The following is a 17,238-nucleotide window of genomic DNA, read 5'->3' as shown; positions in this document are numbered from 1 at the left end:
TAATTACTTACCACACAAAAGTCAGAGATTTACTTAGCTCAGTTTCATAAATGTGTTTCCAAACAGATGCGAAGGGAATAAGAGTACAAAATATTTCTTGCTATACTCATGGCCTTCACAAAGCAGAGACAGACATTGCACCTGAGGGGATATAGGTTTGCATCCCAGCGGTCGGGATGCTGGTGCGTAGAATGCCAGCGCCAGAATCCCGACAGTGGTCAGAATCCCGGCACCGGCATCCCGACTGCTGACTTCCCGCCTGTAAGGTTTAGGGGTAGGCAATAGGGAGGGGGGGTTAGAGTGAGGCTGCGGGGGGGAAGTTTGGGTTAGGCTGCCGGGGGGAAGGGGGAGGGTTAGATTGAGAGTTAGACAACTTACCTCTAGGTGTCAGTATTGTAAACCAGTCAGGATTCTGGCATCGGCATTGTGACTGCCGGTCATGTGTGCGCCGGCATCACCATACCCAACCCCACTTTAAAATGCACAAAAAAAAAAAAAGAGACGTCACACATTGGAATCACACAATGAAGGCAGCCATTTTTGGACTGAGCCATTGCTCAGACACTGCCCATCAGTTCACAAGGATCTAGTGACATCATTGATCCAGGGCACCAAGTGGCTGCCTACGTAGTTGACAGGCGCACTTTAACACAGTGCTAGTATGGAGGTGCCATTTTGAGATTTCTTTGAAGGACATTGTGTCATGTACGATGACGACAGCTGTCTATCTGTGTTTGCATTTCAGAATTCTGAAAGTACTACCTGCAATTTACTGGTCACTTCAGATTTGGGTGAAATGTTTATTAACAAGTCGAAGCTGCAAGCGGATGTTGAGTACACGTTTTTTCTGTCCGTCAGCAAACCCGCCAGGAGTACAGAGTCCACCAATCAAACGGTCAGTAACTAATGATGCATTGGTACTTCCTGTGTCTGCTTCAGCCAGTCCTTGACCAGCATAACATCAACTGTAGTGAGAAAGGAAAGTGCTATATACATCTTCTAAAAGTGTATTGGTTTGATCATGTACAATAACACCTGGGGGGGATTGCATGCAGTGTACAGCACTAATGTATCAATATGGAGAGAGATAATTAACACATTTTCTCCTTCATCCACTAGGGGACACTGGAGCTTCATGACAGTGGGGTATAGACGGTGGGTTGAGTTGAGCCTGGCACTTTAAAAATCTACAAGTGTGACTGGCTCCTCCCCCTCTATGCCCCATCAACCCCAGTTTTTAGAATGTGCCCGAGTAGAGCCGGTGCACAGGGGCTGTCTCCAGCCCTTATATTAATTTTTATATGATTTGTAAAAGAATCAAGCAAGAGGACAGGCAGACTGTTAGCTGTGACAGTCTGCCTGCATCGTGGGAGCCGCCAGAGAGGGGACCACACGGCTACTGCAGCCTGTGTCCGGTCACCCTATGGAGGGGAGGCTGCTTTAGGCAGTTAGGAGTCATCAGACTCAGCGGGGCCCGCCACAGCTACCACTGGCTTGTGTCCGGGTCCCCGCTCTCCCCTCACTGCCCAGCGCTCTGGCCGCAGCAGCTCGGTGAGTAGCACACCTCTCCTGACTAGCAGGAGAGGTGAAAATAACTGCTGGGTCTGAAAACAGCGCGCGGCTGTCAGCCCCGCTGTCAGTTGCCACGCTGGTGTTGTGATAGAACACCGGCGCTGGCTGTTAGGTAGGCGCGCTCACAGCGGTCCTGCCTCTGCGTGCCGGTGCTTGTGTAAAAGGCACCGGCACGGTTATCACTGGGGCGGTCGTGCGCTTGCCCCCGCTGTTAGTGCGGGGACAGAACGTCCCACTGTATAAGTGTATGCCGCGCGCATACAAAGCGGCGGCCATTAGGGGAGGAGCTTATGGGTCCCTCCTCCTCTTCCTCCTTCACTGCCTGGGCTAGTTTGGCGCGCTCTGAACGGGAGTGGCGCCTCAGACTGCAGGCACTGAGCGGAGGGGGAGAGGAGCAGATGAGAGCATCTACAGGGGGTCTGTAAATACAGAGGGTGGTTTTTAACTACTTTCTGGTCCTATTGATTGCTCCTCCCTTATATGCCTGTCTGCCCCTGTTACTGAGTTGCATTTTCTTGAAATTCTGCTCCTCTTATACTGCTCTGCATGCAATTTGAGTAGCATTATTATTGAAATTCTGCTCCTCCCTTATTGCTCTGTCTGCTCCCATACTTGAGTAGCATTATTATTGTAATTCTGCTTCTCCCTATACTTCTTCTGCATTCCTGAATTGTATGTGGTGCTTGTCTGTGAGTACATGATGACATCCAGGACAGAAAAAACTGCATCACAAAAGCTGTTTGCCTGCACTAAGTGCAGGAAGAAGTTTACCCATGCTCGCTCCGAAGGGTCTTCCCTGTGCGAGACATGTGAAGCAGACAGTGCTAACACGCAGTCTGTCACTCCCTCCTTCATAAATAGTTTGGCCGGGGTCATGGCGGACCTTTCTTCTGAATTAGCCGCTTCCCGTAGGGAACGGGAGTCTGCCAGAGATCTACCTGGCACATCTCACCCTTCTTTTCTAGCAGAACCAGCGTGGGCTCAGAATTTAGTCCGCTCGGTGAATAGCCTTGCTCAAGCGATGGGTTCTGCGTCTAAAGCTCCTGAAGCTACGGTAAGTCGCTCATCTAAAAAGAGGGCTCTTCCGGCGGTTCTCCAGTCGGATGAGGATTCGGCAGCGGATCACTCGTCTCAGGAGGAAGGGGAGATGCTGGACGAATCAGACGTAGAGACTTACTCACAAGAACCTGAGGCATTGCAAGGTATTGACGCACTCATTCTAGCGGTAAGGGAAGTTCTTAAGATTTCTGGCCAGGAAGCTCCAGAATCGTTAGAAGACTCCTTATTTGCCAGGTCACAGAAGATGGCCGTCACATTCCCTGTTTCTCTCCAGTTGGATGAACAGATGACGGCAGCCTGGCAGAATCCGGACCGTAAATTCCAGATTCCTAAGCGTTTCTTCTCTCTTTACCCATTTCCTGCAGAAAATAGGAAGAGGTGGGAGACCCCGCCACCTGTGGATTCTTCGGTTTCTCGGTTGTCAAAGAAGACCACGTTACCTGTTCCAGGAGCTACTACATTGAAGGAAACCTCAGAGCGGAGATTAGAAACCACTTTGAAATCCATTTATACGGCCGCAGGTGCACTTCTCCGCCCGGCCTTGGTAGGATCTTGGGTCAACAAGGCTGTGGAAAAGTGGGCGGAACAATTGACTGAGGGTCTTAGATCCAGCACTCCGCGAGCAGATCTGATTACCTTGGCAGAACATATTCAGGAGTCTGCTGTATACTTAGGAGACGCCTCCAGAGATATCGGCCAGGTAGGCGCTAGGATTTCTGCTTCGGCGGTCTCTGCTCGCCGGGCACTTTGGCTTCGTGCCTGGCAAGCGGATGCGGAGTCAAAAAGAGCAGTGGAAGCTCTTCCTTTCACAGGCGATATTTTATTTGGTCCAGAGCTGGACAAATGGATTTCGCTGGCCACTGGAGGTAAGAGTACTTTTCTACCTTCATCAGCACCTCCTCCGCGTCGCTCGTTTAGGGGACCTTCCTTTCGTTCCTTTCGAGCATCGGCAAGATTTCAGGGACGATCGCGAGGTTCGTCTTCAGCGGGGCGAGGAGGCCGTACTAGAGGACGTCAAGCAAATATTGGCCGCCGTCCAGATCCCAAGCCAGCAGACAAGCCTGTGGCATGACGGGCTCCCATCCCATCTCGGAAATCCGAAGGTGGGGGCACGCCTCCAGCGTTTCTCGGAGGTTTGGAGACGGACTTCTCCAGACACTTGGGTTCGAAATCTGGTATCTCAGGGGTACAAGATCGAGTTCGCTTTCACTCCTCCTCGGCGTTATTTTACAACAGGTTTGCCCGTCGATCCCTTGAAGCAACTAATTTTGCGTCAAGCGATCGAGAAACTTTTGCTGGCCGAGGCCCTTGTGGCGGTTCCCACTGCACAAAGGCAACAAGGGTTTTACTCAAACCTTTTTGTGGTTCCGAAACCAGATGGGTCAGTCAGACCCATTTTGAATCTGAAATCATTGAACCAGTATCTTTCATTTCACAGGTTCAAGATGGAATCTCTCCATTCTGTCATTGCAGGACTAGAGGCAGAAGAGTTTCTGGTGTCGATAGATATCAAGGACGCCTATCTGCATGTCCCAATTTGGGTTCCTCACCAGGCTTTCCTCAGATTTGCCATCAGGGAAGCTCATTTCCAGTTTCAGGCCCTGCCATTCGGTCTCTCGTCAGCTCCCAGGGTATTCACCAAAGTGATGGCCGTCATGGTGTCTCACTTGCGCTCTCGGGGGGTGACGATAGTTCCGTACCTAGACGATTTACTCATCAAGGCTCCGACGGCAGAAGTCCTTTTACACCAAGTGTCCCTTACACATCAGATTCTCATTCAACATGGATGGATTGTGAACTTCCAGAAGTCTCAGTTGATGCCGTCCCAGAGACTTCAGTTCCTAGGAATGATTCTAGACACTGTTCTGCTTCGTATATTCTTGCCAAGGGACAAGGCCATAGCCATACAGGAGCTGGTTCGTCTAGTGCTCAGACCCAGGAAAGTATCTGTGCATCTTTGCATACGTCTCCTGGGGAAAATGGTGGCTTCCTTCGAGGCCATCCAATTTGGCAGATTTCACTCCAGAATATTTCAACTGGATCTTCTGTCTCAGTGGTCCGGGTCCCACCTACAGATGCATCGGCTGGTGCGTCTGTCTCCCCGGACCCGCATATCCTTGCTCTGGTGGCTTCGGACGGAGCATCTGTTAGCGGGTCGCCGCTTCGGAATTTGGAATTGGACCTTGGTCACCACGGACGCCAGCCTCCGCGGATGGGGAGCGGTGGTTCTGGACAATCACTTCCAGGGGCTTTGGTCGCAGCAGGAGTCCCTCTTACCAATCAATGTTCTCGAACTGCGGGCAGTCTACAGAGCTTTGATACAGGCTGCTCCTCTGTTACGAGGACTTCCGGTTCGGATACAATCAGACAACGCCACGGCAGTGGCATACATAAATCGCCAAGGGGGAACCCGCAGTCGGATGGCAATGAGAGAAGCCAGTCGCATCCTTCTGTGGGCAGAAAGACACGTAGAGGTCATTTCAGCAGTGTTTATTCCGGGGGTCGACAACTGGGAAGCGGACTACCTCAGTCGTCAGGATCTTCATCCCGGGGAGTGGTCCCTTCATCCCGAGGTCTTTCATCAACTGGTTTGCAGATGGGGGAAGCCACAGATAGACCTGATGGCATCTCGGATAAATCATCAACTACCCCTTTACTGCTCCAGGACCATGGATCCGGCAGCGGTGGGAGCGGATGCTTTACTGATCCCTTGGCCGTACAGCCTTGTGTACCTGTTCCCACCGTTTCCGCTCCTCCCTCTAATTCTCAAGCGGATCAAACGAGAGTCGTCCACCGTCATCCTAGTGGCTCCGGATTGGCCTCGTCGGGTTTGGTACTCCGATCTTTTATTCCTTCTGGCAGACGAACCTTGGCATCTTCCGCTACGATCGGACCTTCTACAACAGGGTCCATGTGTGTACCCGGATTTACGGCGGCTTCGTTTAACGGCGTGGCTATTGAGACCGCCATCCTAAGAAGCCATGGAGTTCCTAGGTCGGTCATTCCTACCATGCTTAGGGCTAGAAAACCGGTAACATCAGCGCATTATCATCGCATTTGGAGGGCTTATATCTCCTGGTGTGAAGGTCGTGGATCCTCCACTTCCTCTTTTCATTTACCACGTCTTCTTCTTTTTCTTCAAAAAGGCCTCGATGCGGGGTTACGCTTGGGATCGCTTAAAGTGCAGATTTCTGCTCTTTCTATTTTTTTCCAGCGTCGCCTAGCTCTGATTCCGGAGGTTCAGACCTTTTTTCAAGGGGTTCTTAGAATTCAGCCCCCCTTTGTGCCACCCACGGCTCCTTGGGACCTGAATCTTGTTTTATCTTTTCTTCAGTCATCCACCTTTGAGCCTTTGCAGGAGGTGGAATTGAAGTATTTGACTTGGAAGATGATCCTTTTATTGGCCCTGGCTTCGGCCAGACGTGTGTCGGAACTTGGAGCCTTGTCCTGCCGTTCCCCTTACTTGATTTTTCACGAAGATCGGGCGGAACTTCGTACCCGGCCTTCCTTTTTGCCCAAGGTTTTCATCTGAATCAGCCGATTGTAGTGCCAGCGTTGTCGGACTCTTCTGGGGATTCTCACTCCTTGGATGTGGTTCGGGCACTTCGCATTTATGTGTCCCGTACTGAGGGGCTACGTAAATCAGAGGCTCTATTCGTCCTTTATGATGCTAATCGGCGTGGCTGGCCGGCGTCTAAACAAACTTTGGCCAGGTGGATTCGTCTGACTATTCGTCAGGCATATGTTGCTTCTGCTCGACCACCGCCGGTATCCATTTCTGCGCATTCTACGCGCTCTGTGGGTACTTCTTGGGCGGCACGTAGAGGTGTCTCGGCTTCACAGCTTTGTAGGGCAGCGACGTGGTCTTCGGTTCATACTTTTGTACGTTTCTACAGATTTGACACTTTTGCGGCTTCTGCTTCAAATTTTGGTCGTAGTGTCTTGCAGGGCGTTCAGCACTCTCCCCCCCAGGAGGGTAGCTTTGGGACGTCCCCACTGTCATGAAGCTCCAGTGTCCCCTAGTGGATGAAGGAGAAAACAGGATTTTGGTACTTACCGTTAAATCCATTTCTCCGATTCCACAGGGGACACTGGACGCCCACCCAGTGCTTCTTGCCTGTTCTCAGTTGTTTGTTCTGCTTCAGTTCTGTTGCAGTTTTGTCTGTTTTATTGTGTGACTGTTTATCACTGCAGCCTGCTGTGTTCTTGCAGTGTGTCAGTATGTTGGATGTTTCTTTTCCTGTTCTCCTTCTCTGTTCTTCAGTCTGTTCTCCGTCTCCTCTCGGGCTCAGTTCTTTAAAACTGGGGTTGATGGGGCATAGAGGGGGAGGAGCCAGTCACACTTGTAGATTTTTAAAGTGCCAGGCTCAACTCAACCCACCGTCTATACCCCACTGTCATGAAGCTCCAGTGTCCCCTGTGGAATCGGAGAAATGGATTTAACGGTAAGTACCAAAATCCTGTTTTCCCAAGTACCCGCAATAGGTAATTTTTTGACCATGTTCCTAATTGAAAATAAGTAGATTTATTACTGACCCAAGTCTTTGCTTTATTTAGGAAACCCTGAAAACAAGGCTTGTAGAGTACGTAGGGGCCGGCGTTAAATACATGTGAATCTATTAAGGCAGCATATGAATGCGATTGTTATTTTGTAGAATCACAAGTTGTAGGTCTTTCTAATTCTGTCTAATTATTAAAAGAAAGTCAGTAGAATGATTTATATGTCTAGGGCAGGACATTGTGAGTCGCGACACCTTAGTGTGTCGCAAGTGCGTGTCTGATGTGTCGGCAACAACGACATCCCCGGTGTGTTCGCAGACAATGACAAATTAAGTCCTAAGGGTAAAGTAATCTGCAATGGTTAAAAAGAATGGGAGGGAGGGGAGGTATGTAAAATAGATTTCAACCACCATCTAGGATATGGGTGGACAATAAGCTGCCCTCCAGGTGTTGTAGAACTACACATCCCAGCATGCCCTGTCACATTTTTGCTGTCTAGCCATGCTAAAACTGTTGCAAGGCATGCTGGGATACGTAGTTCAACAACACATGGAGTGCCGCTTATTGCCCACCCCTGACCTAGGAGATGGCAAGTCCAGAGATCGGCAAACTTAGAAAGCCCGAAGGCCAGCTTACAATCCTGCGGATGAACAGACACGATGGGATGGACTTCCACCTTGGGGGTTCCTACGGCGTTAGGCTGTCTTCTGCGCTTTTTCAAGTCATGGCTACAGACAACGTCCGACTTTTGGGTGCGAAGCATAATATCACAACGTTATGCATTAGTCTTCCGGGAGACCCTTCGTGTATTCACAAAGATAATGTCCCTGATGGCGGCCAACCTTCGACTTTGCTGAGTCCGGATCATCGCCTACCTGGAAGATCTCACTGCAGTTCAGTCTCCGGTCTACCTACAGGAGCATCATCTCCTGACGTTTCAGGTCCTTCAGTCAGACGGATGGTTTATAAATTGTTGCACGTCCAGCCTGACCCCAAATCAGAGGAAGTTACACTTGGGGGAACTCCAGGGACAGGATTATAGCCGTGCAGACAATGGAGTGGTCCTATGGATGCGCCGGGTATCAAAACTTCTTTTCATGAGAGTTCTAGAAGTCTCCACCTTTGACATGGAGGTGGAGTTCGCCCAGTTTTGCTCCAAACCCTCCAGATTAAGCTTTTTTACAATGGAACCAATCCCACCTTCAACTCCGGTACCAACCCCTCTCCTTGTCCCAGGAAGCGCGTCAATCCCTGCTGTGGTAGCTTCAGTCCTCCCACTTAGACAAGAGTCATCTCTTTCTGATTCCAGACTGGACGCTGCTGGATGACGGATGCGAGGCTGAGGGGGTGGTGGGCTGTCACTCTCAACTTCAAATTCCAGGATTGATGGATGGCACGGGAATACCTCCTGTCGATCAGCATTCTGGAACTCAGGGCAACCTACACAACCCTTTGTCAGACAAGGCCACTTCTTCAGGGCAGGGCAGTGAAGGTTCAGTCACACAACATGACCGCCATCGCATATATAAATCATCAAGAAGGTATAAGTCTGAGAGAAATCAGCAAAATTTGGCCATTTACATCCCAGGGATAGAAAACTGGGATGGCAGACTATCTCAGTCGGCAGGATGTTCACATGGGAGAGTGGTCCCTCCATCCCACAGTTTTCCAAATGTTAGTGGATCGCTGGGGCCGTCCTTTCATAGATATGATGGTCTCCTGTCACAATCACAAGGAACCCTGGGACTGCTCCTGAACTCTGGATCTGGAAGTCCTGCTGGTGGACACCTCCAATGGACGCTTCTCCTGATATATCTCTTTCCACCGCCGCCTCATGTTCTCCATAAGCTAAAGCTAGAGGATGGTCGGCAATTCTGGTTGCTCCGAATTGGCCGCCAGGATCTCCGACGCTTGCCGGAGGCTTCTCCTTTATGTCTTCCTCTCAGACTGGATCTCTTTCCCATGATCCATTCCTCAACTCTTGTCTGGCTTTCACAGGGTGGCTGCTGAAACAGCCCTCATGATGGCCAGAGGTTGTGCGCACCATGCTCTGCGCCAGGAAGCCTGTGTCGGTGAGAGCCTATCATCGGTTGAGGCTGACTTATTTTACCTGGTGTTCCGTCCGGAAGCAGTCTTTCACCTTTCCGGACTCTTTTCTCTTCTGCAAGATGAGTTGAATTTTGTCTCCATCTTTCTTACCTCAAGGTTCACATCACAGCCCCTCAGTATATTTCCAGCGCAAATTTGCTCTTATTCCCGCTGTGCACTTTTTCTCAGGGGGTGCTTCACATACAGCCACCGTTTCTTCCCCTACTAGCCCAGCTGCATTTGGTTCTGGTGTCACGGGCTCTGCAGACTCATCATTTTATAATCCACTGACCTCCGCTTACTCAACTTGGACAGTGTTCCTTCTCGCTATCTTCTCTTCTTGGAGGGCGTCTGGTGTCTGATATGAGTGCCTTGTCTCATAAATCTCTGTTCCTGATCTTTTACCCGGAACACTTTGGGCGAATGGTCCTACACATAGCACAGGGGAGTACCCTCCCTTAGGGGACAACCCAACAAATTCCATTGTCCCCATGGTTGAAATGAAAGTTGGATTTTGGTTGTTACCAGATACTTTTCTCTTATTCCATGGGGACACTGTGCACCCACAATTTTTTGCCCCTGGTTTTGCTCGGGGTTGTTACCTGGGTTGTGGCGGTCCAGGCCCACCAGTCTGTCGTTGCGTGTGTGTGTTCTGTGAGCCTGTTTTTTCCTCTTCTCCTCCTACTGTCTTTCCTTTGGGCTTTGTTAGTAATAACTGGCTGCTTAGGGCAGGGGGTGTGGTATAGAGGTGCTGCTCAAGGCTGTACTCTACTGTGCTTTATTACATTCTAATATATCTTATAATATAATGGTTTCAGATCTGCAGCACCAGCACAGTGTGACAATAAGCTTTACATCAGGACTAACTGGAGATATGCACACGTTTATTGTACAAGTTGCTGTTCATTGTACCCGAAAGTGAAAATAAGCCCTAAATGAACGGGTTATTTCCTTATTAAATGAGGGGTTATTTCCTTATTAAAATAATGTACAGATCTTAATTTAAACATTATTTAGGTGATGTATGTCCATCTTTTTCTTGCAGGTTTTAATTAAAAAGGGTAGCGTACCGATCGTATCGCTGAAGTGTGTATCGTGTAAGGCGCAGTCTGTGTACGAAGTGAGCGCCAGCTCCTATATTTATCTGGAAGGATCCTGTAACAACTGCCACAATGACGCCAGATCTGGGGTAAGATCACCATAAGCCCCGCCAGGAATTCCCTTTTTTTCTATAGAATCATCCATATCAAGGTTACTCCTCGCATTGTACAAGTTTAGATGGTTAAAATATCAGATATCAGCGTGTGGCATTTTCTAGATGGTATAAAATTCATCTAAGAGTTCACGGCTTCATACTCAAAATCTGTATTTCTGACAACTAATGCGAAAGATTGTGTAGGATACCGTTATTGCAAGCCTTCGTTTACATATTGGAATTAGGCAGGGACACCTACTTGTCATTTTAACTTTGTCAACTGTGCACCACGCTCACAGGAAATATGTTCATGATAGTTTTTTTTTTTATTTCAATATTCCCAACTTTTGCCTAAATCTTACTAAAAACCTTTATCATTAACCTAATCCTGAATAGGTGTGCCGAATTCCGCGCCTCCTTCACTCGTAGTTCTTGTGTGAAAATACTTGAGTTGCACACTTTTGGCAATCAGTAAGTTCATCCTGCCCCCCGTGTACAATTGATAGGCGGATCATGTTACCTACAGTAAATCAGCGAGCCTGTTCTTGCTGCAGACTTCATCATCGTAGTTCATTTACTCCATCCATAAAGCTTTATTAGAGCATTATTAAAAGGTTATGGCCGGCTTGTCATGCGTTTGGTGCAGGTAATTTTAGAAGATACTCCAGCAAGCCTGTTCTCTTATTCAGGTAATAGGAACAGGCAGTAAGCCCGCTATATACTCTACACGGAGGGCAGGATAGAGTTGGTCGGTCTCGGTTTCTACTTTTAGTCTTTTCTTGACAGAGGTGGACAGCTCAGAGCTTCGGCAACAAGACCTTGACCCTCAATGAGAGCACCACAACCACCGGAGACCGAGGGATGAACCTGGTGCTCAGGCAGGGGGTGCTGAGAGACGGAGAGGGGTACACCTTTACTCTTCATGTCATTGACCCTTCCATGGAGGAAGAGGGTTTTGCTTCCATTGATCTGCTTCCCAACAGCCCACCTTCTGGAGGAGCCTGTGGAATCCATCCCAATGGGGCCGTACAAGCCCTGATCACACCAGTCCACTTTAATTGTACAGGTTGGTACCTTATGTAATCAAAACACTTTATATGGTTCATTACAGATCACACCATGCAAAACCATCATGAAAACTGCAGCTAAGAAAAAAATATATATATTTGCTGTAACCTACAGCAACCATTTTGATGGTTGCTTTCGTTTTTATACTAATCTCTGCTAAAAGGATATCTCGTTGCTATAGGTAACAGCACATCTATCCTGTGCTCCAGTTTTCATGTCCATCAGTTTATGTGAGTACATCCATAATATAAATAAAGTTTTCCTTGTTCACTGCATTAGGTGCAGAGGGTTGGAAGGAGCAGTAAATTGGGGGAACTGGGTACCTCACATACTTAGCGTACGTTCTTTGGGGACCCGATACTCTGATGCTCTTGAGTAGAGGTGTTTCTCCTTCATCCACTAGGGGACACTGGAGTTCAAGACAGTGGGGTATAGACGGTGGTAGAGCAGAGCTTGGCACTTTAAATAATTTAAAAGTGTGACTGGCTCCTCCCCCTCTATGCCCCATCAGCCCCAGTTTTTAGAATGTGCCCGAGAGAGCCGGTCGCACATCTGGCTGTCTCCAGCCTTTTTCATATTTTTTATTTTTCAAGCATTGAGGACAGGCAGACTGCTTGCTGTGACAGTCTGCCTGCTACGGGGGAGCCGCCGGGAGGGCACCACACGGCTACTGCAGCCTGTGTCCGGTGACCCTGAGGAGGGGGCACCAGCAGATGGAGTCATCGGACCCTGCGAGGACCCGCCACTGCTGGCACCGGCATGTGTCCGGGTTCCTCGCCGCCCCCTCAGCCCAGCATCCCGGCCGCAACAGCCCGTAAGTAAATCCCACCACTCCTGACTAGCTGGAGTGGTGGGCGAAAATGCTGGGCTCAGGACAGCGCGCGCTGCGCGGCTGTTACACAGCCTCCTTCCCCTGCCAGTAAACAGGCAGTGTCGGAGCTGCTGATGAGACCCGCTGCTGCACTCGGCAGTCAGCGTCCGGGTCTCTGGCTTATCCTAGCCACTGTTCCCCCTCTCCTATTTAAATGAGGGGATGGATAAAGCAAGACTGCTGCGTCCCACTGCTACCATAACGGGAGTCTGCAGCCCCGCTATTATAGCCCTGCATAACGAGGCTGGGGCGGGGCTTAAGGAGCCGCTCAACGCGGCTCTAAGTTGCCGCGCTGGTGCTTGTATGAAAGCACCGGCGCTGGCTTATGCTCATTAGCCGCTGTAGAGCGCGGTACAGCGCTCTTAGCGGTTGGTTGCTGTGCCGGTGCTTATTTGAAGAAGCACCGACGCTGGCTCTCACAGCGCTATGCCTGCCTAGAGAGAGAGGCTGGAAAATAACAGCGCTTGTAGTGCAGAGTCCCCGTTAGCGGGACGGGGTTGATTTACCGCCATTAATGTGGCGTTGGGGGCGGGGCTTAGCGGCGACCCGGCCAAGGCCAAAACGCTGGGCTCAAGGACAGCGCGTGCCACGCTGCGGTTAGAGCTAATGAGCACAGCTGCGCCTTTGTACGGGATCCCCCCTCATGTAGTCTGCACTGCAGCAGCATCCCTGAGGTTAGTAAGCGGCTCACTGTAATAATGGCGCTTCCCTGTTCAACGCTCTGGAACATCCTGCCTGAGCAATGCCAGCAGTCAGTTCCAACACAGATGGGCAAGCGCTGACTCCCCCCCCACCCCCCCCGCCCTCCCCCCGCCCCCTCTGCTCAGGAGAGAGGCTGGAAGACAGGACCTGCCATAGCTGAAATCGGCAGAGTCCGGGTCTCCTGCCCCTTCCCCAGCATGGCTGTTAGTAGGCTGACAGCGGTGAGGTCTGCGTTGCACCGCGCACCCTCCCGCCCTGTATGCTGCGTTGTCACTTGCAGGGAGGTGCGGGCGCTGTTGCAGTGCTTGTACAGGGAGAAGGCTTTCCGGTGGCGCGCACTCCACGCGCTACAGACCTGGGCCCTCCATTTCAGTATTCGGGCTAGGCATAATACAGCACTGCCTTAGCGATTAGCAGCTCTCATCTATTAACAGGAGGAGACGCTGCGTTACGCAGTTCCTGGCTGTGCTGAGCAACTTTACATGCCCGCTCCTCCAAATGATGATTAAGCCCCCCTCGCTTGTGTAGGAGCCATGATCGCTCCTCCCGTGTTATCGGCATTGGCTGGACCTTCAATTACTCCGCTTTTATGCGGTTCTACTGCGGGGGCAAGTAGCGCTGTGTTGACTGGAGTATATCAGTGGCTCACACAGTGTGGTAATTCAGGAATGCATACAGTCCAGCGACTGCAACAGTGCCCCTGCTTCCCTATTATGGGCAGCAGTATCTACCTGCACACAAGCAGTATAGCTCAGTGCACTACCTGCAGCAGGGAGTGCTTTAGCACTGGTTTCCTACGAGACCCCTCCCTTTTTGGGAGTGCTTCAGTAAATAATAGGATGTCCGTCACTGTATGACAGGAGTATTCCCAGCTAAATACGCTGTGCTGACGGGACACGGTCCCGCCATTTTGCCAGACAGTGTAGTGGTTAGCGTTGCTGCCTCGCAGCAGTGAGGTCGTGGGTTCTCTTCCCACCGTGGTCCTAGCTGTGTGGAGTTTGCAAGCAACGGGCGTTACCCCCTGTCATGGCTTCCCCTTGGTTCTATAAAGGGCACCTGGCTTAACCTAATTAAAGATATATAGTATGTATAGTACTTGTACTAGTCATTGTTCGGGTTGCTGGGGCCAAAACTTATGGTTATAGCTTACCCGTAACCAGGGTTAGCACATTATTGCGTCCCATCCCCAGGCTTATGCCTCATAACCCTGAACACGCTCTATCTCGTCTGTTTTTGGAAGCTAAGCAGGGTCAGGCCTGGTTAGTACTTCGATGGGAGACCACCTGGGAATACCAGGTGCTGTAGGCTTATATAGGTGCCAGCACATATACTACATTATAGGCTGGTTTTAAAACCTTCCAGTTCTGTATAGTGCTAGCTACTGTGCATAGCTAGTTGTTAGCAGAATGGGAACTAGCGTAAACCCCTGTTTGCACTATAACACCGCGTTATGCGGTTCTGAGAGGGGCCAGTTACTCAGCCGGTGCACATTCCCGGCTAGAGGCGCTGGGCTGACGGGACACAGTGCCGCCATTGCAGCGCAGGGTATTACCCACTGTCAGGCTTCCCCTTGGCTTTATAACAAAGGGTGCCTAGCTTAATCTAATGGCCTGATATCATAGCCTGTGAAGGTTACTCCATGGTGTACTAGCTACTCTGCCTAAACTGAGATCGTCTTTTTGATTCCCTCTTCAAAAAACGGGTTATTCTGGAGCTAAAATAGCTCACCTGAAGCACGCACGCTCATAATATATAAGGCGAGTACACCAGTAACAGAAGTCCCAGGAACGACACCAGTCTGGGACAGCACGCTGCTAACACATCTTGCCTCTACGCCATAACAGAATGACGGCCACATGAGCAGCCTCCCGGCGTGGAGGTAAGCCACGGTATATATATATGTGTGTATGTATGTGTGTATGTATGTATGTATGTATGTATATATATATATATATATATGTGTATGTGTATATATATATATATATATTTATAGAGTATTTTATACCAGCCCTGCTTTAGAATATATACATGCTGGAGTGAATTTGTCCATCCATGGCGCTAATTATGCTCAGGTTCTATTTTAAATTTTATCGTCGCCTACTAAACTTGTATGTAGGTACACGTATGCATATGTGGATATCGCGTCTTATCCTTACCATAACATACTAGCATAATTAAAGATGCTACGATTGGAGGCTGGACGCTCCTGATGCGGTAGTTGGTACAATGACTCCGCTTTACACTATCTCTCCCTAGAAATTGGGTTGTGTGTGTGTGTGTGAATATATAATGTTTATACTTCCACATTCATTAGGTTTACCTATTATTCCACGGATGCGTAGCCGTCTGGGTTTACCATAAGCTGTAGGCTATATCCATTCCTATTATATGGTGGTTCTATAAACTAGAATCATGTTCTGCAGCTTACATAGTGATAGTCACAATTCCCTGGGCATTGCTTCCAGTATGGTCCCTATACATGTCCTGGGGCGCGCCCCATTCGGGGGATCTATTCTCATTACAACTACAGTGGTGCACTTGTATTAATATTTCCGAACAGGTACCCTTCTCAGTATCTATTCCGGTACTCCATATTTTTGTCGCATATCTCAATAAAATGAGTCTCAAAAGGGCCTTAGGTACAATTCATACCATGAGGCCTTGGGCCGCCCACAGAACAGGCTCAATTTAGAGTCCTGTTATACGACCACCTTGTCTCCACTAACATTTTATTAGTTTCCACAGTAATTTCTACTGCACTTCTCCAGACTAAGGTCCGTGCTGTGTAGCATTGGTCTTCGCCCACTGAAGCTACTCTTTATACCTAACATGGCGGGTTGCTGTGTGATAAAAGGTCAGTGACATTCTACATAGCGTCCAGAGTGCTTCTGGTCGCTCACAGGTAAGAGCTTACCTCACTAATGCCTAGGAAGATGCTCCTATTTCATGCAACCTGACATACATAACGTTAATCTCCCATACGGAGCCTAGCGGCTGTCCTAGCAGCCCTCTGCTCTTTTAATCAGTTGGCTCTACACTTTAGAGTTTCCCTGGTGTGTGGGTGCATAGTTTGTACATTGAGATTAGCGACACTATTCTACTAGAATCTGTTGGGGTTATGGACCAAAGCGCATCTCTGGGCTAGTGCACATCTTTACATAAGTGTGACAGTCACTATGTTCCACGCAGGGGGCCTGGTTGGGTTTTCCTGTTCAGTATATGTTTATATTTTATCACACTAATAGGTACCTGACGGGTACTTGCATGGTTGTCCTGCTGCCCTGGCCTTGCTGTGTGGGATGCTTCCCTATATTGGTAGCTCTCCCTGGGTGGGGTTACATTCGTGCTCCTTTACTGCTAAGTTCCTGGTTGTTTTCACATTATGTTCGGGCCGGCAGTTGGTACTGACTACGCACTTCCATCAGGTTGGAAGTTGTCTTTTTCTACTTCAGGGTCCATAGGGTATCCACAGGATACCTTGGGGTATAGGTGTGACGTCAGTCGCAGGGCACCAAAGAGTTAAGCTGTCAGCCTCCCAGGATGCACTAGGTCCCCCTCCTATACCCCGCCCCCGGGCCAAGGCACCTCAGTTTAGTTTGGTGCCCGGCCGGAGTCGGGTGCACCTGTTGAAGTGGGGGCTAGAAGAGCCCCTGAAGCTTATTCTTCATGCAGCTGTGGCTGCACAACTGGATGAACAGCATGGACAGTCAGTCCTGATGTCCATGCTGTCTTCCCTACACCCCGCCGGTACCAGAACGCCGGTACTGATCCGGGGATGCTGGTGGGCGTCTGGGGTCACAGCTAGCGGTGACCCCAGATGCTCCGGACCATGGCCGGATTCAAGGGGGACAGAGGTAAGCAGCGGGGTCCCGCGGTGGGTCCCCGCTGATCACATGGTCCTAAGTCCCCAGGCAGGGGGCTCCCTGGGGACTGGCTGCAGCGTGGAGCCAGGCGACCAACCTGCGCTTCCACTACCCCCTGGGACAGCGGACCGCAGCAGAGCGGTAGCGCTGCGGCGTCCCAGGGGTTAAATGCATGCCAGGGGAGCGCGCCTTCCCTGTCTCACAGCCGGCGCCTCCCCCGCTGCACACAGCCCTCTCTGCATGCTGCCGACTGGTCCTGTGGCAGCGCTCCTCCCCCAGGCCAGCCTCCTCTCTGCTCCTCGGCGGCCATCTTCTCCAGA

The 17,238-nt window shown here is 50.1% G+C and overlaps 1 protein-coding gene across 3 annotated transcripts in view; it reads left to right on the top strand.

Annotated features, from left to right (window-relative positions):
- The window catches only part of PKD1 (polycystin 1, transient receptor potential channel interacting), a 151,613-nt gene that overhangs the window by 84,238 nt on the left and 50,137 nt on the right, over positions 1-17,238 (top strand). For all 3 annotated transcript variants that reach the window (XM_088464772.1, XM_088464770.1, XM_088464773.1), the window contains 3 exons: positions 746-895; positions 10,265-10,408; positions 11,201-11,480. In XM_088464772.1, the coding sequence (XP_088320898.1) occupies positions 746-895; positions 10,265-10,408; positions 11,201-11,480 (574 nt within the window). The remainder of the gene's footprint in view (positions 1-745; positions 896-10,264; positions 10,409-11,200; positions 11,481-17,238) is intronic.

This window comes from Taudactylus pleione, unplaced genomic scaffold, assembly GCF_031769625.1.
Source record: "Taudactylus pleione unplaced genomic scaffold, aTauple2 ptg000061l, whole genome shotgun sequence".
In the NCBI taxonomy this organism is placed as follows: domain Eukaryota; kingdom Metazoa; phylum Chordata; class Amphibia; order Anura; family Myobatrachidae; genus Taudactylus; species Taudactylus pleione.
Note: the sequence above shows the minus strand (reverse complement) of the source record. Positions and strands in the feature narration are given on the sequence as shown.